General features: G+C 37.6%; 2 protein-coding genes across 2 annotated transcripts; both read right to left on the reverse strand.

Annotated features, from left to right (window-relative positions):
• Positions 1-413: 413 nt before the first annotated feature.
• Positions 414-1,708, reverse strand: LOC149412651 (uncharacterized). The gene is made up of 2 exons (XM_089645018.1): positions 1,657-1,708; positions 414-1,551 (listed from the first exon to the last, which is right to left on the reverse strand). The coding sequence occupies exons 1-2, from the start codon at positions 1,666-1,668 to the stop codon at positions 658-660; spliced, it is 906 nt and encodes a 301-aa protein (XP_089501144.1). The 5' UTR covers positions 1,669-1,708; the 3' UTR covers positions 414-657.
• Positions 1,709-9,024: 7,316 nt separating this feature from the next.
• LOC149412652 (uncharacterized) lies at positions 9,025-10,212 on the reverse strand. Its single transcript, XM_089645390.1, has 2 exons — positions 10,201-10,212; positions 9,025-10,094 (listed from the first exon to the last, which is right to left on the reverse strand). Exons 1-2 carry the CDS (start codon positions 10,210-10,212, stop codon positions 9,201-9,203), a joined length of 906 nt encoding a protein of 301 aa, XP_089501516.1. The 3' UTR covers positions 9,025-9,200.
• Positions 10,213-22,386: the final 12,174 nt, after the last annotated feature.

Below are 22,386 nucleotides of genomic sequence, written 5' to 3' on the forward strand. Positions count from 1 at the left end.
TCGATTCCGAGGAAGACATGGCACGATCAAGTGAATCAGATACTCGAGTCGGGCCATGTGAAGAGTCAGAATAATAGAAGAGTATGTATGAATGTGAATGAGGCAAGAAGTGTGTGCCAAGACCGAGTTGTTTGGCGGTCCGTCCTCTCTGCCTACCCCTGCGGGGAAACGGCGTAATGGTTAGTTAGTTAGTTAGTAAAGCTTAACTTGATAATGAGTAAAAAGTTCATAGAATGAACAGCATTTGTTCCAGAAGAAAATGACGTTCACTCATTACTGGGTTTTGCAGAGATTGTTCCAAAAAAATTATTAATTAAAAATTATAAATTATTAGTTCTTACTAAACGGAGAAAATCGCCAAGGTTTTACATTATTTGAACGACGCCTATGAAAAAGAAAAAATTAAAAAGCAATTTTTTTTAATTGATTTATTTGGGTTAAAAAATACTGCAGAACAATATAATAAATATACATTAAAGCCTACATAATAATTCAACGATATCTAATAGAATATAGATACAGGTGAAGATATAAACTAACATTATGTAAGTTTGATCGATGTTAATTCAGATAGTGCAATTATTGTTCATACAGCATTTAGATGATATTTAAAACTACAATCACATTAACGCAGGGGTCTTCAAGGAGAGGGGAAACTTAGTAGTGGGAAGCGTGGGACACGGCGGCGAAATGGGCGGCCTTGGCGTGAGCTACCTCAGGGGTGTCTACGACGCGTCCGTCAATTCCGATTGGAGCGGCTCCATGGGCGTAAGATCCATAGATGGCAGGGGAAGCGTAAGCTCCATAGACGGCAGGGGAAGCATAAGCTCCATAGACGGCAGGGGCGGCAACTCCGCTGGACAGACGAGCGACAGCGGACTTGTGGGCGATCTTAGCGTGGGCGACCTCAGGGGTATCTACGACAACACCATCTTGGGCAAGGGGAGCGAGTCCATGAGCGTAAGCTCCATAGACAACGGGAGAAGCATAAGCTCCATAGGCAGCAGGGGAAGCGTAAGCTCCATAGACGGCAGGGGAAGCATAAGCTCCATAGACGGCAGGGGCGGCTACGCCGCTAGACAGACGAGCAACAGCGGACTTGTGGGCAATCTTAGCGTGGGCAACCTCGGGGGTATCTACGACAACACCATCCTGAGCCAGAGGAGCGAGTCCATGAGCGTAAGCTCCATAGACAGCGGGGGAAGCATAAGCGCCGTAGACGGCAGGGGAAGCGACGTATGACAGGGGAGAGTAAGCTCTGAGGATGGCTCCGTTGGAAGCGGCGGCCTTGGCGGCAAAGTGGGCGGCCTTAGCGTGGGCTACCTCGGGGGTATCTACAACACGTCCGTCGATTCCGATGGGGGCGGCTCCATGAGCGTAAGCTCCGGAGTAGGCTCCAGCGTAGTTGGAGGCACCGTTGTAGGCACCATATCCATGGTCGTACTGTCCATTGTCCTGGCTCTCGGCCAGACCCTCTCCCTTCCATTGTCCCTCATCATTGCTGACGTAGTGAGCGGAGACCACGGCTCCCATACACAGGAATGCGAAGATCTGAAAAAATATCACTTTATTATTACATTCAACAGTTTTTTGGCGACAATATTTGGCAACTAGGAATTTAAAATTATTATTAACCTCTACAAAATTCAAACTCACCAGAGCGTTCATGATGATTGTCGAGTGAGCCTTTTCTGAGAGGAAAACTGCTTGTGCCGTAAGGGGAGAGAATGCAAGGCTTTATACTAGCCAAACGCTTCCTTAAAAGAAGTAGTGGGGAAACCATTAATTGATATCGGCTGTTTAACTCTGTCATTATGCTATTCGAACTTGAAATAATCTGATTCATAAACGTTTTTCATTGCAATTATCATAGAGTGTATAAAGCATTTTATTACGCTTTACAAAATTGCATGCTGAAAATATCGTTGGCATTTTGCAATAGTGGCATGCTTTTCACCACGTCTTTATGACCTTGACTGCGCTGTGGATTAACGTAACTATAACACGAATAATAAGTTTGTATACATACTATGTTTTGCTCGTATTCAAGACGCCTTATTTTCCTTGCGATATTTACAATCTTTACAAATATTTTTTAGTTAATTTATTTAGTTCTGACATCACGAAGAGAGATGCAAATCCACCAGTTCAATAATAATCTTATAACAGTTTAATATTTTTACAAATTAAATAATTGCAGGAAGTATGTTACCATCCTCTCGATAGTGGGTAATGTATTGTTTTCGATTTGATTTATCAATGTTTGACGTTCGGCAAATATACGCAAAAGCAATCCGCAACCACCTTTATACATAATACATAAATACTACTCAAAAAAGTTTAAATACTCGCTGTACTTGAAACAATAACAAATATTTACTCGAAATTTCTGTAATTCATACTAATTTGGGTCAAACAAATTTAAGGTACATTGCAACGAGATTGTACAATACTCTACAGAGAACATAATGTTATACTCAAACTAATTTCAAAAAGAATTTTATAAGGTAGATAAAAAGTAATAGAAGGGTCTTTACCGGTGCTTTCACCCAAATTCGAAGCTATATATAATAAGTGTAGGTATATTCACATGTATTTAAATTAACTTTAAGAATCTCCACGTCATACGGGGGCTCGATGTTAACAAAGCTAGTGGACCTGATGGAAAACCTGCCCTGGTATTGCAGAGGTGTGCTGCGGAAATAGTTCCAGTTTTGACAAAGCTCTTCAAAATGTCCCTGAAGTGTGACACTGTGCCCTCTGGTTGGAAAAAAGCGGTCATTCACCCTATTCCCAAGAAAGGTGACCGCTCCAACCCGGCCAACTACCGCCCCATAGCGATCACATCAGTTCTGTCCAAAGTGATGGAACGTGTGATCAACGACAAACTGCTCACATACCTCGAGAAGTACAAAATTATCAACGACCGTCAATACGGATTCCGGCGGAACCGCTCGTGCGATGATCTTCTCGCGTATGTGACGCATGTTTGGGGGCGGTGCCTGGAACGTCACGGTGAGACCCAAACGGTCGCACTAGACATATCCAAGGCCTTTGACCGGGTCTGGCACCGAGGACTTGTCAACAAATTGCCTTCTTAAGGACTTCCGCATCCCTGTGTACGTGGATTGCTGACTTTTTAAGGGATAGGTCGATTCAGGCGGTTGCTGACGGTTTCACCTCTTCCTCGCACTCCATAAATGCTGGCGTCGCACAGGGATCGGTTCTGTCTCCGACTTTGTTTTTGTTGCACATCAATGACCTTTTGACATGTGCACCGATTCATTGTTACGCGGATTACAGTACAGTTCATGATTCTTTTTGTTTAACAAGCCCCCAAAGGGCACACAAACTCCAACGGCTCGGAGAGCTTTGAAGCAGAGAATGGACGGTTATCTCGAGAGTATTTCCTCCTGGGGTAAAAATATTCTCGTCGAATTTAATGTGTCAAAGACCCAATCCTGCCTGATTACGTCTAAAAGGGATTCAAATGATAATCTAGTCTCCTTCAACGGAAGCAATCTTCCGAACAGGCCTTCCATTGATATGCTTGGTATAACTATAAGTGACCAGCTCAGGTACGGGGGCTCCATCGAAGCCAGAGTAAAGTTGGCCTCTCAGAAGCTGGGCGTACTGTACAGGGCCCGCAGATACTTTAATAATACACAACTGCCGACCCTGTACAAATCGCAAGTGCGCCCTACTGTCGAATTTGGCAGCCATCTCTGGTCCGGAGCCCCTAAATACCTGAAAAAAACCCTTGACTCTGTGCAGAAACGGGCGGTCCGTTTGATAGATTCCCCAATCTTAACAAACGGACTGCAATCTTTAGAGAACAGGCGTCAGGTAGGTATGCTGTCCTTGTTCTATCGGTATTACAATGGAAGATGCTCTGAGGAACTAGCGTCATTGATCCCTTCGGCACCGGTGCGTAGTCGGGATACACGCCAAACGCGCGCCCAACATTTGTACATAGTTGACATTTGTCACATGAGAACGGGTCGCTTCTACGATTCGTTTTTAAGTTCAACAGCTCGGCTGTGGAACGAACTGCCGGCCTCTGTGTTTCCTCCCTCCTACAACATGAGACTCTTCAAGATCCATGTTCACTCCTTCCTCTCTTCACAAAAAGACCCTCCACACAGCATCCCCAAAGATGACATAGGCCCTGAGGGAAATTATTTTCTTCAGAGCCTCCTGTGTGGAGTTAAAAAAAAAAAAAAAACACAGGCTAGCCTCTAGCCTGTTATGAGAAACCTCAACTTTTTCTATTTGTCATATACTACCTAGTGCTTTTATATTATTAATTTCTGTTGTTAATTCTATTTCCTACCTAATTTATAAACAAATGTACACTATGGACACTTAGTAATCAGTTATTGTTGCAATTTTTTTCAATAAAGTTATGTTTTTATTATTTTTATTCACTTAGAAAGGTCCCGTTTACCATTTGAATAATAATAATTATATCTTTACATTTTGATGTAAGCGTAATGAGTAAGATCAAGAAAGTGACGCTTAGATGGTTTTTACATGTAGAGCCAATGAGCAAAAAAAGGTGTGTAAGGTGAATATATGATGCAAATGTGAATGGTAGCAGGAGTAGGGGACGCCCGAGGAAGACATGGCACGACCAAGTGAATCAGATACTTGATTCGGACCATGTCGAGAGTCAGAATAATAGAAGAGTATGTTTGAGACGATGTATGAATGTGAATGAGGCAAGGAGTGTGTGCCAAGACCGAGTCGTTTGGCGCTCCCTCTTCTCTGCCTACCCCTGCGGGGAAGCAGCGTAATGGTTAGTTAGTTAAATGGTGCACTAGAATCTATGGAAAGTGGCAAAATTTAAGTAAATATAGGTTCCCCTAGTGAAGCGTTTACAAAACTTTTGTAAACTGTTTATGAAAAATAATAGAAATAAATAAATTAAAAATAACTATATTTATGTAAATATGGATAAGTTGTCCTAGTTTTTTTGTCTATTTTGTTTTTTGTTCTATATTTTTTCCACTTATTTGTTATACGCATAATTTACATACACATTTTCAGAAAAAAAAATTGTACCTAATGTTACAAACCGGTAACCCAATGGGACTAGAAAAGGGGTGTTGTAAAAAAACAGAAATAAACAAAATAAAATACTACATCAAGCAAGTTGTAATGCAAATTTTACGAAGAAACGTAAAGAGATTTTTTTAAAAATTTTATTTTGTTTTAATTTTTAAATAACATAAAAAGTAGGTGTACAAATGATGTCAATTTTGAAGTTATGGTGGTGCTGCTGTGAAAAATGAAACATTAAAGGTTTGCAAAGAATTTATATGTACAGTGTTTCAATCAATGTAATGTATCATTGAAGAAGAAAATAGTACTAATAATTCAAAACGAAACATGAAACAGAGCAAGACACAGACAAATAAAACAACAGTGTCTACTAGGAATCGAACCCAGGCGTCTAAAACCACTCGATCTGTTTAATAAGCTTCATATTTGTCGATCTTATATTTCAAATTCAAAATCAATAATATATCTTCTTGCAACCATTTTTTCTCGTGTTTTTGGCGTCTAAATTTTGGAATGGCCATAAAGTTCTTAAATAAATTGATTTGCAACCTAGATAGTGTCTCAAATAAACATATGCAAATTTTTAAAATTATATTGGCCTTGACCATGACTTTTTAAAAGTCTCAATGAATATTCAGGTACAACTTTTTCTTAAACTAATTTCAATGGTTATACCTATCAATATAATGTGATTTAAGCAGAAGATAGTACTAATAAATCTAAACAAATCGTGAAACAGAACAAGACACAGAAAATAAAAAGATAACGGTCACAAGTAGGAATCGATCCCAGGATCTCTTCTCTTACAAGGAAAGGCGTCTTCAACCACTCGGGACCTATTAAGCGTCATATTTGTCGATATTACATTTCAAATTTAGAATTAAGAATATCATCTCTTAACTAATTTTTCCTTTATTTTGGCATCTAACTTTTTAATGATCTAGTAGTTTAACACCAATATTTAATATATTCAACTTTAGCGAGTTCGTTGCACAGGGGACTAGTTACTTGATGGCAATTTGTATTGTGGATTATAATATTAAATTTATCGTGTGGATTGTTTTTTACGTTTCTTATAAAAAGTTAAATAATTTTTGTTTTGAAGCACGTTCTTGACTTACTTTTAACCAGTGATTCCTTACTTTATTTTGAGTAAAAAAATTTAAACGAAATTTTGGTTTACGGTGACATTTTTAATCATTTTTGTCCAAATAATGACATTAAATATACAGTAGCTGTTGACAGTTAGGGAAAAGGTAAGGTGTTGAGTGGTTACTCGGCAGAGTTACCAGTGACAACAGGTGAAAGATTTTTGTTTGTTGTTTGATTTTGAAAAAACATTTTTGTAAAAAAAAGATTTCTAAAGTCAACGAAGACCAACATTTTTTTTGTATTAGGCAATTCACCCTAAAAAGAGTGCTATGTGAAGATCAACATTAAATTTACATTATGTAATCCAAATAAGGTCAGAAATCAATGGTTACAATAATCATAATGCGTTCGTTCCGTAATGGGGGGAGGTTTCGAATTTCTCATAAATCATAAAAAATAATAATAAAATAATATTACAACTGTATACAACAATCTCGTCCCATAAAGCACATTTAATAATATTAAGAATTTACAAGCTAGGAAATATTTTTTTATATTATTATAGATACGTAGAACCACGAAAAAACAACATAATGACGGGGCATAACAACTTTCTCCAGTGGGCTGCGATAGTTCAATCTGGACTGGAGGGATTCCATGATAAGGACATTTTTGGATTTGTTTGTCCTCTCGCTTAAACCTGCTACCTTTTTTTCAAAAACTTGGAACTCGTCCTTCCGTGAGCATGTTGTGAGTCAAGAACTTCTCTAAACAACCAATTATATACAGTTGACTGAAAGATACTGTGGAAATACCTCCTTTAGTGTAAATTAGAGATAATATTTATTAAATATATAAATATTGTAACAACTAAATTACTAGATGCATTTGCCAACTCAGCTACTAAACGGTCAGTTGGAAATGTTATTTATTCATTGAATGACCCACCTTTAAAACGAATATGTATAAAATTATTCACATCTTTTCTCAGAAGTTCAATTCATCATTCAATTTGATTAGAATTACAGGTTCACATAAATTGAAAAATATTGACCGTAATTTTTTGTTTAAAATCAAAAATCGGATTAACAATCTCAAATTAAGGCAAAGCTTAGTGCTTAATCAATATTTTGATTAATCTTTATAACGAAATAGTGTACGTTATGAATACCAAAAATATGGCCCTGAAGAAAATAATTTCCCTCAGGGCCTATGTCATCTTTGGGGATGCTGTGTGGAGGGTCTTTTTGTGGAGAGGAAGGAGTGAACATGGGTCTTGAAGAGTCCCATGTTGTAGGAGGGAGGAAACACAGAGGCCGGCAGTTCGTTCCACAGCCGAGCTGTTGAACTTAAGAAAAAATCGTAGAAGTGACCGGTTCTCATGTGACAAATGTCAACCGTGTACAAATGTTGGGCGCGCGTTTGGCGTGTATCCCGACTACGCACCGGTGTCGAAGGGATCAATGACGCTAGTTCCTCAAAGCATCTTCCATTGTAATACCGATAGAACAAGGACAGCATACCTACCTGACGCCTGTGGTCTAAAGATTGCAGTCCGTTTGTTAAGATTGGGGAATCTATCAAACGGACCGCCCGTTTTTGCAAATACAAATAAAAAATAAATTACTCAATAAAAAATATAAATTTAAGCTACTAAAATGGTTTTTTCAATAGAAATGTATGAACGCGTAGAGAAAATATCTTTTAAAAAATACAGTATTTTAGCTAATCTGTGACAATTTCACTTGATTAACTTTTTTGCTTTCTTATAAAATTATTAACAAAATAAATAATAAAAAATTGTGCTAAATCGAACGTTTCGAGACTCTGTATGTCAAGCGATTTTAATGCCTATTACCTACAATATAAGGTATACCAATACTATACACATTTTCGGCTTGTAGTTTCCTCTTAAGACAGGATACAAAAACACAAATACACAAAGTTACTTGGTTTTTTAAATAATATTAAATATTTTCTATTATTCAGTTCCACTAATGGAACTGAATAATAGAAATCAGGTAAAAGTGTCGCTTCTAAAAGCAGATTTAAAAAATTGGAACCGAGAATCATAATTTTAGAATGTAGATTTCAGAATCTGGGAATTTGAATATAAGAATTTGGATTTAAAATTTTGTTTCAGTGATATCAAGATAAAAATGATTTTTTTTTATTATGCCAAAACGAAAGTATTTTTTTATAAAAAGGTAATTAACAAACAAATTTTATCTGTTACATATATTTAAGAAAATAGCTTTTTATAAATAAAGATCTGTTTTAAAAGTTTCTCCGGGAGGCTAAATAACTGCAACGCATAAAAATAATATTGTAAAGCTTAACTAAGATAGGAGTGTAAAGAGGATATATGATGCAAATGCAAATGGTAGCAGAAGTCGGGGACGCCCGAGGAAGACATGGCACGATCAAGTGAATCAGATACTCGAGTCGGGCCATGTGAAGAGTCAGAATAATAGAAGAGTTTGTATGAATGTGAATGAGGCAAGAAGTGTGTGCCAAGACCGAGTTGTTTGGCGGTCCGTCCTCTCTGCCTACCCCTGCGGAGAAACGCCGTAATGGTTAGTTAGTTAGTTAGTAAAGCTTAACTTGATAATGAGTAAACAGTTCATAGAATGAACAGCATTTGTTCCAGAAGAAAATGACGTTCACTCATTACTGGGTTTTTGCAGAGATTGTTCCAAAAAAATTATTCTTGATATTTTAGTTCTTACTAAACGGAGAAAACCACCAAGGTTGTACATTATTTGAACGACGCCTATGAAAAAGAAAAAATAAAAGGCTTTTTTTTTTAATTGATTTATTTTGGTGAAAAAATACTGCAGAACAATATAATAAATAAACATTAAAGCCTACATTATAATTCAACGATATCTATTTAAATATAGTTACAGGTGAAGATACAAACTAACATTATGTAAGTTTGATCGATGTTAATTCAGATAATGCAAATATTGTTCATTCAGCATTTAGATGATATTTAAAACTACAATCACATTAACGCAGGGGTCTTCAAGGAGAGGGGAAACTTAGTAGTGGGAAGCGTGGGACACGGCAGCGAAATGGGCGGCCTTGGCGTGAGCTACCTCAGGGGTGTCTACGACGCGTCCGTCAATTCCGATGGGGGCGGCTCCATGGGCGTAAGATCCATAGATGGCAGGGGAAGCGTAAGCTCCATAGATGGCAGGGGAAGCATAAGCTCCATAGACGGCAGGGGCGGCAACTCCGCTGGATAGACGAGCGACAGCGGACTTGTGGGCGATCTTAGCGTGGGCAACCTCGGGGGTATCTACGACAACACCATCCTGGGCCAGGGGAGCGAGTCCATGAGCGTAAGCTCCATAGACAGCGGGAGAAGCATAAGCTCCATAGGCAGCAGGGGAAGCGTAAGCTCCATAGACGGCAGGGGAAGCATAAGCTCCATAGACGGCAGAGGCGGCAACTCCGCTGGACAGACGAGCAACAGCGGATTTGTGGGCGATCTTAGCGTGGGCAACCTCGGGGGTATCTACGACAACACCATCCTGGGCCAGGGGAGCAAGTCCATGAGCGTAAGCTCCATAGACAGCGGGGGAAGCGTAAGCGCCGTAGACGGCTGGGGAAGCGACGTATGACAGGGGAGAGTAAGCTGCGAGGATGGCTCCGTTGGAAGCGGCGGCCTTGGCGGCAAAGTGGGCGGCCTTAGCGTGGGCTACCTCGGGGGTATCTACAACACGTCCGTCGATTCCGATGGGGGCGGCTCCATGAGCGTAAGCTCCGGAGTAGGCCCCAGCGTAGTTAGAGGCACCGTTGTAGCCACCATATCCATGGTCGTACTGTCCATTGTCCTGGCTTTCGGCCAGACCCTCTCCCTTCCACTGTCCCTCATCATTGCTGATGTAGTGAGCGGAGACCACGGCTCCCATGCACAGGAATGCGAAGATCTGTAAAAATGATTACTTTATTACTACATTCAACAGTTTTTTGGCAACATTAATTGGCTACTAGGAATTTAAAATTATTATTATCTTCAACAATATTCAAACTCACCAGAGCGTTCATGTTGATTGTTGAGTGAGCCTTTTCTGAGAGGAAAACTGCTTATGCCGTGAGGGGAGAGAACGCAAGGCTTTATACTAGCCGAAAGCATCCTGAAGAAAAGGAGTGGGGCAACCTTTAATTGATATCGGTTGTTCAACTCTATCATTATGCTATTTGAACTTGAAATAATCTGATTCATAAACATTTTTCATTGCAATTCTTGTGGAGTAATAAAACATTATATTACGCCTTACACAGTTGCATGCTGAAAATATTATCGGTATTTCGCAATAGTTGCATGCGTTTCACCACGTCCTTGCGACCTTGGACGGGCGTAATATTAACGTTACTTTACCACCGTTTTTGGATCATTAGCGATATACGTTTGCTCGCATTTAAGACAGCTTATTTTCTTTGTCTTATAATATTTATATTTACACTTTTTATTTTACCTTATTTATTTATTTCATAGATGCATACACATCAGTTCAATATTAATTTAGACGTTATAATATTTCTAACTGAAATCATCTTATTAGAGTTTAAATAGTGTTGTTTTTTAATTATTGATGACAATATTTGCGATCCTTAAATAAATTTTTTAAAGATTTTAAATCATCACAATGATAATTCATCACATCTTTAAGAAGTTATATAAAGTCATGGAAAGTGATGAAACAAAAACTTTATTAACTGGGTTATGTAGGTTAGGTTAAAAAAAAATTTCATCGTTTCTAATGACTATATATCACTTTTTAAAAGTGTGTTGAATTGTCACTGTGTTGAGTTATCATAGAACCCAGAAAAAGATATGGTCACATCAAGGACTTGAACTCAGGACTCTTTTCTTACTGGGGACCCGCTCTACCAACTGAGCTAATGGGACCCTATCTACTTCTGTGATATTTAACTGTATACTTCGAAACAGAACTACCAAGATTATCTTCATTTTCTCACCGCACATATTTATTTTCTGCTTTATTTATTAAATATTACAATTTGACGTTTTCCTCATTAAGTTATTCTCAAACTAAATATTTTAAAAATTGTTCTATTCATTTTTATTATCTTACACACAGTTTACATAATAAGTTACAGTTACACAAAGATGTTAATAATCGGTGTCTGTATGGGTCAGCAGAAGTCTTTTGTGAACACCTAACTAGGAAAACCTATGCCAAGGTGTTAGCATGTTTTAGGAAAGGTGTTATTCTGCCATCATAAGTTAAAACACACCATCCTGCTTGAGATTCTCAAGGAGGATAGAATTTGCGTGGTTGCACCCATACAAGCAGTATTGTATAAAATTAGGTTAGTAGCAGTTACATAATTATATAACATGCACACAATTTATTGAACAGTAAAGGATAAATTTTAATAATAATATTTGGACGATTTTTATAGCGCCGTTTTATGTACATGAAGATTACTTCATGATGCAATTAAAACAAAAGTGAAAGAGACTGCTACAAATAACCTTACATCATTTAAATTTTAGTAGACTGAATGCTGAAGAAATGAGATACTTGAGGCTTATGCAGGGTAAAACCAGGTACAATCGTGTGAGAAATGTGAAGAGATCCGCAAAGAATGCCAGGCTGACGTAAACGTAATGGGGGAGATTAAGAAAGGAACACTCAGATGTTTTGGGCATGTAGAGCAAATAAATAAAAAAAAGGTGTGTGAGGAGAATATATGACCCAAAATGCGAATCGTTGAAAAAGTCGGGGACTCCCGAGAAAATAAAAAGTCGGGGACTCCCGAGAAAATAAATGACACGATCGAGTGAACCACATAATTGACTCGGGCGATGTTTAGTAAGAATAATAGAGCCTCTACGAGGCGATGTATGAATGTGAATGAAGGGAGGAGTGGGGGGGGAGAGATGGTTAGGTTAGTTACAAAATTTTTAGATTTTTTTTTTGTTAACATATCGTGTATTTTTACTAATTATTTGTATGTTACGCGGCGTATTATAAAAATTATAGGAAAAAACTGTCTTTCACCATAAAGAGACAAGGTAATTGTGCTTCGTGAGGGCATTCTAGCTTAAATAGTAAATTCATCAAAGTAAGTTATAAATTGAAAAATTAATTTTTTACCATTCTTTTTTGTTTTCTGGCAAAAAAAAAGTGTAGTGTGTTGTGCCTTGAGGTTTTTTCTCCCTCCTGATCTTCCAGGAGTCACTTTTCGCTGCTGATTTCCAGATATTTATAACCTTTTTTTACTTCTGTCATTTTCCATACTATTATTGTAGTTGTTTACTGTTGTGAATAATGGAGGAAGATTTCCCTCCTGGACCCCCTACAAAGCCCCCAGATCCCTCTCCTGACCCCCCAGACGGGGAAAATGGAGAAATTTCTGACAGTGATTCTGTCATTTTGACTTCTACTAAAAAAAGGAAATTTACTCCTTCTTCCCCAATAAAACTTGACTCTCCTTCGACTTCACAATCCCCACCAGCACTTTCTCAACTTCCTCCAACAAACTTTTATTCTCCTCATTCCCGTGGCCCATTCATAGTATACGCCCAAAAAACTGAGCAAGGAAAAACCATCCACCCTCTTGAATTTGGCAAATTCCTATCAAATAGCAAGAACCTTTCAATCAAGCCTGGAGGTGTAAAAGCCGAGGGTCGCTTCCGAATCTCCGTCGAATTCCTCTCAGGGTCAGCTGCCAACAGTTTCATCAAAAATATCTTCATTTCATCTAATTCAAAGTTCAAGGCATATATCCCTACTTTCAATGTCACTCGCATGGGCCTGGTCAGAGGTATCTCGACCGATCTGTCCATCGAAGAAATTCTGTCTTCACTTTTAACCCCCCAACACATTGGCAATCCCATAAAAGCCAGGAGGCTAAATAACAAGAACTCCTCTGAGGGTATAATTTCCTGGAAGCCCTCCCAATCTGTAGTTATCACCTTTGAAGGTCAATCTCTTCCCTCCCATATATATTTATTCTTCAACTCATTACCAGTTGAAATGTATACTTATTCCACCACTCAATGTTTCAATTGCTGCCGTTTTGGTCATACCAAAGCTGCATGCAGATCTCAACTCAGATGTTTTAAATGTGGAGAAAACCACGCAGCTGACCAATGTCCTTCTTCCTCCACACCCAAATGTTTTAACTGCTCAGGCTCACATACAGCTATCAACACTTCTTGCCCAGAACAATCTCGCCAAAAAAATATTAAAATTTCTATGGCCTCTCAGAACTTGTCTTTTCTGTAGGCTTCTAAACTATTCCCGCCTGTCAAAAAATCATTTGCTGAGGCTTTATCCAGCAACTCCTCATCCAAACCTCTTCCCTCTTCTACAACAACTTCTTCTCGTACAACTAAATTCACATACAAAAACGCTATCTCTAAACCGGCTCCCGGATACGATCAGCAACAACACAACTCACTGCTCTTAAATCCTAATGGTTCACCTCTTTCAAATGCCACAAATAGGTGTGCAAATAATTATAATCCGTCCTCAATGAATTCTCTAAAACTTTCTGAAAAACTCTCCCAAGACAATTCTTCATTTATCTTAACTCTCATTATGCTTCTAATTGACCTTATTTCTTCTAAAACTAATCTACCGTCCAACGCTGCTACTATTTCCACATTAAAATCATTTATTCAAAATGACTCTTCAAGATTTCAAAATACTTCAGTGGAATAGCCGAAGTGCTATTTCTAACAAATCTGATCTCCTTAACCTATTAAATTCCAACTTTATTTCTTTGGCTGCTATCTCGGAGACTTGGTTTACTCCATCCACCCACTTTAATGTGGGAGGGTATTCCTGTCTCCGCGACGACCGCCCGGAAGGTTCGGGCGGCGGTGTTGCCCTTTTTATTAAGAAATCCATATCATTTTCCCCAATAAATAATATCAAACCCTCCAATGCTGACTTCCAAATGGTTGCAGCTAAAATAAAGGACACATCCTTTACTTCAGTCTATCTTCCCCCAACAGCCCACTTCAATAAACAAATTTGGTTGCAAATTGTAAGTCAACTAAGCCCTCCTTTCTTTATATTAGGCGATTTTAATGCCCATTCCCCCGTCTGGGGTTCTGCTTTCTCCGACCGAGATGGTCGAAGTGTGATGGATTTCCTAGATCAATCCAACCTTTTCCTTTTGAATGACGGATCTCCTACTAGGATCTCACGCCCCAGCACAAACCCCAGTGCAGTGGATCTCTCGATATGTTCTACTAGTCTGGTTTCTCTCTCCTCGTGGGTGGTGTCCCCCGACCCTTGCTCCAGTGATCATTTCCCGATCACCATTACTTATCAAACTTCTTTCCAATCGGACAAGTCTCATATTTCGACAAAGATTAAAACGAAACACACCAAATGGGATGAATTAAACTCTCATATGGACAAGTTCCTACTAAATTTACCCGATACCAATATATTTTCCGTCAAAGATGACTATAATAACTTCAAATCAATGCTCATAACTGCAATAAATAAATCAAATCCTCCCCATAAAACTAAATCTCTTTTAAAAAAACTCCATCCAACTCCCTGGTGGGATGAGGAATGTTCCAAAGTAGTAAGAATTCGGAAAGCTAAATCTCTTTCTTATCGTTACAATATGACTATGGAGAACTATCTTATATACAAAAACGTGAATCCAATGCCAAAAGGGTATTGAGGTCAAAAAAAAGATCTGGGTGGTACAACTTCTGCAGTTCAGTATCTCCGAACACTCCAATTTCGGAAGTTTGGTCTATGATCCGAAGATTTCGATCCTCCTTCAGTTCACCATCTCCTCGAGCGTCTCATTCTAAATGGATAGATGAATTCTTGGACAAAATTGCCCCCCCTTCTGTACCTAACTTAGATGAAATAACGCCTATCTATAATACTCCTCCACTAATACTCCTCCTCCTCCTACTCCCCCGAAAAAAAATCCACTCAAGATAACCTTGCCATCATCAGCACTGATATTAATTTATCAATTTCTAAACAGGAAGTTTGTCTTGCCGTCTTTATAGATATAGAAGGCGCCTTTGACAATGTTTCCATCCCAATCCTGAAAAAAAAACTTCTAGGCCTTGGCCTTCCCCCCATGTTTGTCCAATCTATTATTAATCTATTTCTAGATAGAAAAATTTTCATTAAACTTCCAGATATTTCTCCTCAAAGTAGGTCTGTTTGGAAGGGTTTACCACAAGGCGATGTATTGTCCCCCTTACTGTATAATATATACACATATAATATGCATGTCACTATTCCCCCACAAGTAAATGTTATTGAGTTCGCAGATGACATAGCTTTCTTTTTATCATCCAAAATCATCCCTCTCGCCGTCAAATATCTTAACGAAGCAATGAATGCCCTTTGCACATGGCTCACCTTAAATGGTTTTGAACTTTCAATCCAAAAGACTCAGTGTGTCACCTTCTCAAACCGCCATAAAACCCCCCCGTTCAAATTTTATTTAAAAATTCTCCAATCCCCAACGCTTCTGAAGTAAAATTTTTGGGAGTAACATTTGATAGGAAACTTAAATGGTCTTCCCATATTAATAATTTAGTTACTAAATGCGAAAAAAATTTAAATATCATCAGATCATTATCTGGCGTTTGGTGGGGAGCTCACCCTACTTGCATTAAGTTGCTTTACAACGCACTTATTCGAAACCATCTCGATTATGCCTGCCCACTTTTTAGTACTGCCTCAAAAAATGTACTTGATAAATTAGACAAAATTCAATCTAAATCTTTGAGAATTATAACTGGAGCGATGCAATCGTCACCCATCAATTCCCTTCAAGTAGAATGTTCTGATCCTCCTCTTTATTTAAGGCGTCAACTATTTGCTGACAAATTTGTTCTTAAATGTTTAAATTCTAAATGTCATCAGGTTATCCCCAGCGTCTCGTTGTTCATTGACTCAACCCATTCATCTACAATCAGAGCTTCAAATAAACCTCTTCCTGACATCTGTAAAAATTTTAAGTCTCTCTCAGAGCTTCACATCATCCAAAATGATCTACTTCCCTTATACAAATTAAAATATAGTCACGTCACCCTATCCCCAACAATATTTGAAGGGATCGGAATCCTTAAAGTCATTCCAATCTCCCGGCCCGAACTGTCAATAATATTTTCAATGACATTGTTTCATCTAAATGGCCCAACTTTTTCTTTTTTATTTACTGATGGATCCAAATCTCCCGACTCTCCTAACTGTGGTATAGGTATTAACGTTTACCACAATAATTCTAATGACAGAATATTTCATTCAATTTCAAATCAATTTTCAATATTTTCAGCCGAGTGCATTGCAATAATAGAATCTCTCAAATATATAATCAAAAATAATTTCGAACATTCCCTCGTTCTCTCTGACTCTCTCAGTTCCCTCCAAAAACTTAAATCCAGTCCTCTTCTTCACCCTGATGATCACTTTGTATGCCTTATTCGAGAGATGATAGCCTCCATTCAAAGCTCTGGTAAAACTGTAACTTTGATTTGGATTCCTGGACATGTTGGTGTCATGGGTAATGATATTGCGGATGCCTTGGCAAAACAAGGAGCGTCCAACCCTGTTGTTACCCTCGTAAACCACATTCCCCTATCTGACATTTTTTCCATCATCAAAGATAGATCCCGCAATGTTTGGGCAGAGTATTGGCACATTGCTAGTCAATCCAAGGGAGCCTGCTATGCCTCAATACAAAGGACTATTCCATCAAAACCGTGGTTTCAGCAATTCCCTCATTTTTCCAAAAAAGAAATTTCTTCACTCATTCGAATGAGGATCGGACATTGTTCCGTTCCTTCCCATCTTTTTAAAATTCACGTCGTTGACTCCTCAGATTGTACATTCTGTGGTCTAGAAGTGGGAACTTTAAATCACATATTTTTTGGTTGTCCCTCTCTAAACAAATATCCTCTCTTCTATCAAGCCTTATCTAAAATTGCCTCCCCTCCATTCAACATCTCATCTCTTCTAAGTCTGAACTCGACTCCAATTTTCATTATAATTTTGAAATTTGCCCATTTAAATAAAATTAATATTTAAATTCACCTTTCATTTCTCAATAATTTTTGATGGCCAAGAACACCCTTGAAGGGTGAAAGCCAGAAATAATGTTAAAAAAAAAGTTATAAATTTTTTTTGCTTACAAATTGTGCTACCTGTAAAGAAAATAGTTGTTTTTGATCAATCTTTCAAATTGTGCTACCTGTAAAGAAAATAGTTTTTCATGATCCTTCTTACAAATTGTGCTGACTGTAAAGAAAATAGTTTTTCATGATCAATCTCATAAATTGTGCTACATGCAAAGAAAATAGTTTTTCATTACCAATCTTACAAATTGTGCTGACTGTAAAGAAAATAGTTTTTCATTATCAATCTCATAAATTGTGCTACCTGCAAAGAAAATAGTTTTTCATGATCAATCTTACAAATTGTGCTAACCGTAAAGAAATCAGTTTTTCATGATCAATCTTACAAATTGTGCTAACCGTAAAGAAATCAGTTTTTCATGATCAATCTTACAAATTGTGCTTACCGTAAAGAAATCAGTTTTTCATGATCAATCTTACAAATTGTGCTGACTGTAGAGAAAATAGTTTTTCATGATCAATCTTACAAATTGTGCTACCTGTAAAGAAAACAGTTTTTCATGATCAATCCTACAAATTGTGCTACCTGTAAAGAAAATAGATTTTCATGATCAATATTACAAATTGTGCTACCCGTAAAGAAAATAGTTTTTCATGATCAATCTTACAAATTGTGCTGCCTGTTAGAAAATAGTTTGTTATGATCAATCCTTTAGAATCCTCCAATTGTTTTAAATCAACATTTTAGTTCCCTGACTGGCGACGCCTTGTAAAAACACATTAAAATAATCGCTATGTATTTTGTGTCGAATCGAACCCGTGTCACTAGACTCAAGGCCAATTGCGTAGACCATTACTCTCCGGAGGAGGCCGCGGTATGCGAACAAAAACTCGTGGTCAGATCTTCGAACCGTGCAAAAGAATTCAAATTAAATTTAAATGGCTTTTTCAGTCCGGCGCTATCCGCTTACACCACTGAAAAGAACAACTAATAGAGGTATATTACGGGCGTGTCAGTGTGTCCGAAGTAAACTCAATTTACGCTTACTTCTCGTAAAATCGATAAAACTTTTCAAAATTTCAAATCTTTGTTGTCTGTTTATTTCAGTTTTCTTTAAAATCTGCACATACCTTATTTTTATTTTATATCATGAATCCCTACGACTTCTGCTCGTGACTTATGGGTGGCATAGAAGTGTTAAATTTGAAAAATTTGACATAATAGATATTATTAAGTCCAAACGGATTTTTTTTTCGAAAATTCTTTTTTTTGTATGAAAATTTCAGTTTCCGCCGCACGGATTTCCTGAAAATATTCATAGAAAAAACCGAATATTCAAAAAAATTATTTCTTTAAGCTACAACAACATCGATAATGCCATTTTTTCATATTAGTATTTTAGCTCACCCAAAAGTCACGAGCCGCCACTGATTCCCACCAACATTCATTTTTGCTGTTGGTACATTTTGTATATTACATATAGGCCAGTGCAATTAGCGATTCGCGATCGAAGTAATTCCGGTAGTCCCAATTTTTTTATATGTTATATAAACTGATCTCCTGATGTAAAATCTGAATTTCCGACCTTGGCACACCTGTGCTCGCGCCGCCATTTTGAAAAAACTGGCCGAAATCGGGCCAAAATCTAGTTTTTCCCAAATATCTCATTTCCAATGCAAATTTCGGCTAAAGTATTTTGTCAAATATAATAGAACATAAAATAATCTACAACTTTTGTAAAAATAAATTTCTTCTATCTCTAATAGGTACCGAGGTAGAAAGTCGTAAAGGTGCGTATATTTTTGAAAAAACAAGTTTTTTGCGCGACTTAGTTTGGTTTTTTATAAATACCTCGTTTCCAGTACAATTTTGTGAAAAATTTATTGATAATAATTTTGTACAAAATAAAATTTCGTTTAAGAAATAGATATATAATTTATATTTTTTATCTCTATTACGTATCCAAACTCTAATCCACCAAAACCAGGCCAAAAATTGAAACAGAGGTTAGGTGTTTTAAACTTGGCATTCCTTGATTTTATTTTTCTTTAACAACTATTGTTCTACATATACGTTGACAACAATCATCATGCCTGTGTCAGACCTAGATATAAATATAATAGATAGACTAATTCAGCATATCGGTCGCCATACATTCCCAATGGGAAGACCACTAAAATTGGCCAAGCCACTACATTTGTGCTCGCAGCTTGGTCTGACATGCCTATCAACGTAATCACAACATACATTTAAGATTATTAATACAATTAAGATGATAAGGTACATAAAAAAGATAAAAAATTGGTATTTTCGTAAAATTAACATTTATTGACATTCTTTTCTTTATTAGTTAAGTTGTCAGCATAACAAAAAATAAAATTAATGGTAGATCAGTTTAGACAGAAATACGAGCACTTGACTATAGTTTCTTACTTCTGGCCCTGAATAGCTTCTTCATCTGTCTTATCACCCAAATTTGTGGCGACTGGGTCATCATATTCCTCGTCATCGTCATCAACAAAGGCTTCTACAGCATTCTCGCAGGAGTTGCCATTGCAATTAATGCAGAGTAAGGAACATTTCAAACCCGACTTTCTGCAGGTGCACTTTCCAGCGCAACCTTTTTTGCATTGACATGATATGAAGTTCAGCAAGGCCTGAGGTGCAGCTTCCTTCAACATTGTTACCCAACAGCTAAATAAAAATTGTAAATCAACCGTAACCCAACAGCTTCCTTTTTCCACCCCCATTCAGTCGGATCTTTATCGTGACCAAGCCAAGTCTGCACTTGCAAGTATGTTCTTGAAGCGTGTTGCTGGACTGCATCTTTGGTGGGTGGTAGCCTGGATAAATTGAATTTGTTCTTTTTTACTCCTTTGACAAAAATGATCTACTTTAAATTTTCCAAATTTGATTTCTCGTTGCCCCATACAAAAGTGCAAATAGTTGTTCGGCAGCCAAAGTGATTGTTTCTGTCTTTGCTTTTGGGTCTTGAAATACACGAACAAGTTCATTCACTGAGTGGTTCTTGAGAAGAATATTACAAAATTTGTGTTTGCCTTGACCGAACGGAGCTCCAGTTGTATCGCAACCACTTATGGCATGAAGGAATAAAATGTTTTTAACTATTTCAAGGTGTTTAAAACATTTGTTCGAGTACAACGCGTTAGGTGATTTATTTTTTCCAACTTTTTGGTAATATACGTTGGGAGGTGTGAGGAGTACCAGCAGATCAATATCCTGACCAACGATTATGACTACATCATGTTGAAATGACAATGAATTTGCTGTGTTCACTATGAGAACGTCAGCATCCTCTTCAGCTTGTACTGTCGTTATGTGGGATCGTGCAAATGAGGTTCTGAGTAGTGAAACAAACCGAGACTTGTTCTTCTCATTTCCCAGAAACTTTTTCTGTGGCACTTATGGGTGCATGCTTTCAAAAAACAAAACTTCAGCAGAAGTTGTAACTCTGGCACGCCGTGCTCTTTCCACCCCTTTAGTGCTTTTCTTTTCCATATAATCTGGGTATCCATCGAATACCACTACTGCATTGGATCCATAATGATTTTTTACATACCTGACATATTGCTGGAAAATTACTGAAAAGGGTTGAGCACGACCCCATACCACTTTGTGCAGTAAATATCCTCCATCAATTACGTGTATTTTACTGCTTCCCAGTTCTGTATTATTTGGTAGAGGGTTGAATGATGAATAAAATATAGACTTCGTTCCTTTGCGCGTGCCTTCCTCTGAGAAAAGAGACAATGGTACAGGAGAGAGTTCATATTGAATAGCATTAATGGATCTATTGCCATAGTCACACCCTGATTTTTGACACTGCTGGTCACCGCCGCAAGAGAAACTATCGCATCATTACGTTTTAAGTGTAGGTTTCCAAAGTTCTGGTTGATAACTTTAGACATAGCTAATTTCCCCATCTTTTCAGCCATGTGACAAGTGACTTTGCTATCCCCGATTGTGCCTCTGCTAATAGACATAATCACGTTTGTTTTAGGAAATGGTTCATGGCAAGCAAACCAATCAATGAGATTTTGAACGTCTCGATCATCCCTCCTAATTCTTGTAGGCCTCATCTCTACATGTTGCTCTGAGGTTTCTGATTCAATCCCACAGAATGACTCGATACCCTCACAAATGTTATGCAGATAAACGAATCCAGCAGTCCAACGAAGGATGGAACTGTCTGTGAAGGGAACCGGAGGGGAGGAGTAGAAGGGTGGGGGGTAGCCCCCCCCATACCGAAGTGCCCTCTAGTAAATTTATAGATGTATGTATTTAAAAATGCAAACAAAAATCTAATAACGTGATAATAAACCGTGATTGATTTTCTGTGCGTACCTACCTAGATTTGTTTATTCTTTATATCAGTAAAAAAAAACTATATAAACATAAAAACTGCACAGCCTTTTTTAAAATTTTATGTTCTACATAATTGGTATCAATAAAATTTTCATGAAATTCCACTGGAAACGAGGTATTTATAAAAAACCAAACCTAGTCACGCAAAAAACTTGTTTTTTCAAAAATATACGCACCTTTACGACTTTCTACCTCGGTACCTATTAGAGATAGAAGAAATTTGTTTGTACAAAAGTTGTAGGTCATTTTATGTTCTATTATACTTGTTAAGATACTTTAGCCGAAATTTGCATTGTAAATGAGATATTTGGGAAAAACTAGATTTTGGTCCGATTTCGGCCAGTTTTTTCAAAATGGCGGCGCGAGCACAGGTGCGCCAAGGTCGGAAACTCAGATTTTACATCAGGAGATCAGTTTATATAACATATAAAAAATTGGGACTACCGGAATTACTTCGATCGCGACCCCCTTTTTGGCGCTAATTGCACTGGCCTAATATTGGTTGGTACATTATTAGTGTTACGAAACATTTTTAAAAAACCTTATTTTTAGTTTTTTAGCTTGTGTTTTTTTGCTAAAAAAATATGCTTGTTATATTATTGTTATTGTTACCAATTTCCTTGTTTCAAAATCTAATGTTTCCCATTTCATAAAGTTTATCAAACAATTTTCATATATCGTTAATCTTTTCGAACATAATAATATAATGAATCTCATTTGGATTTTA

Source organism: Hesperophylax consimilis, chromosome 22 (genome assembly GCF_061612785.1).
Source record: "Hesperophylax consimilis isolate HC1 chromosome 22, BYU_Hcon_1.0, whole genome shotgun sequence".
NCBI classification, from domain to species: Eukaryota; Metazoa; Arthropoda; class Insecta; order Trichoptera; family Limnephilidae; genus Hesperophylax; species Hesperophylax consimilis.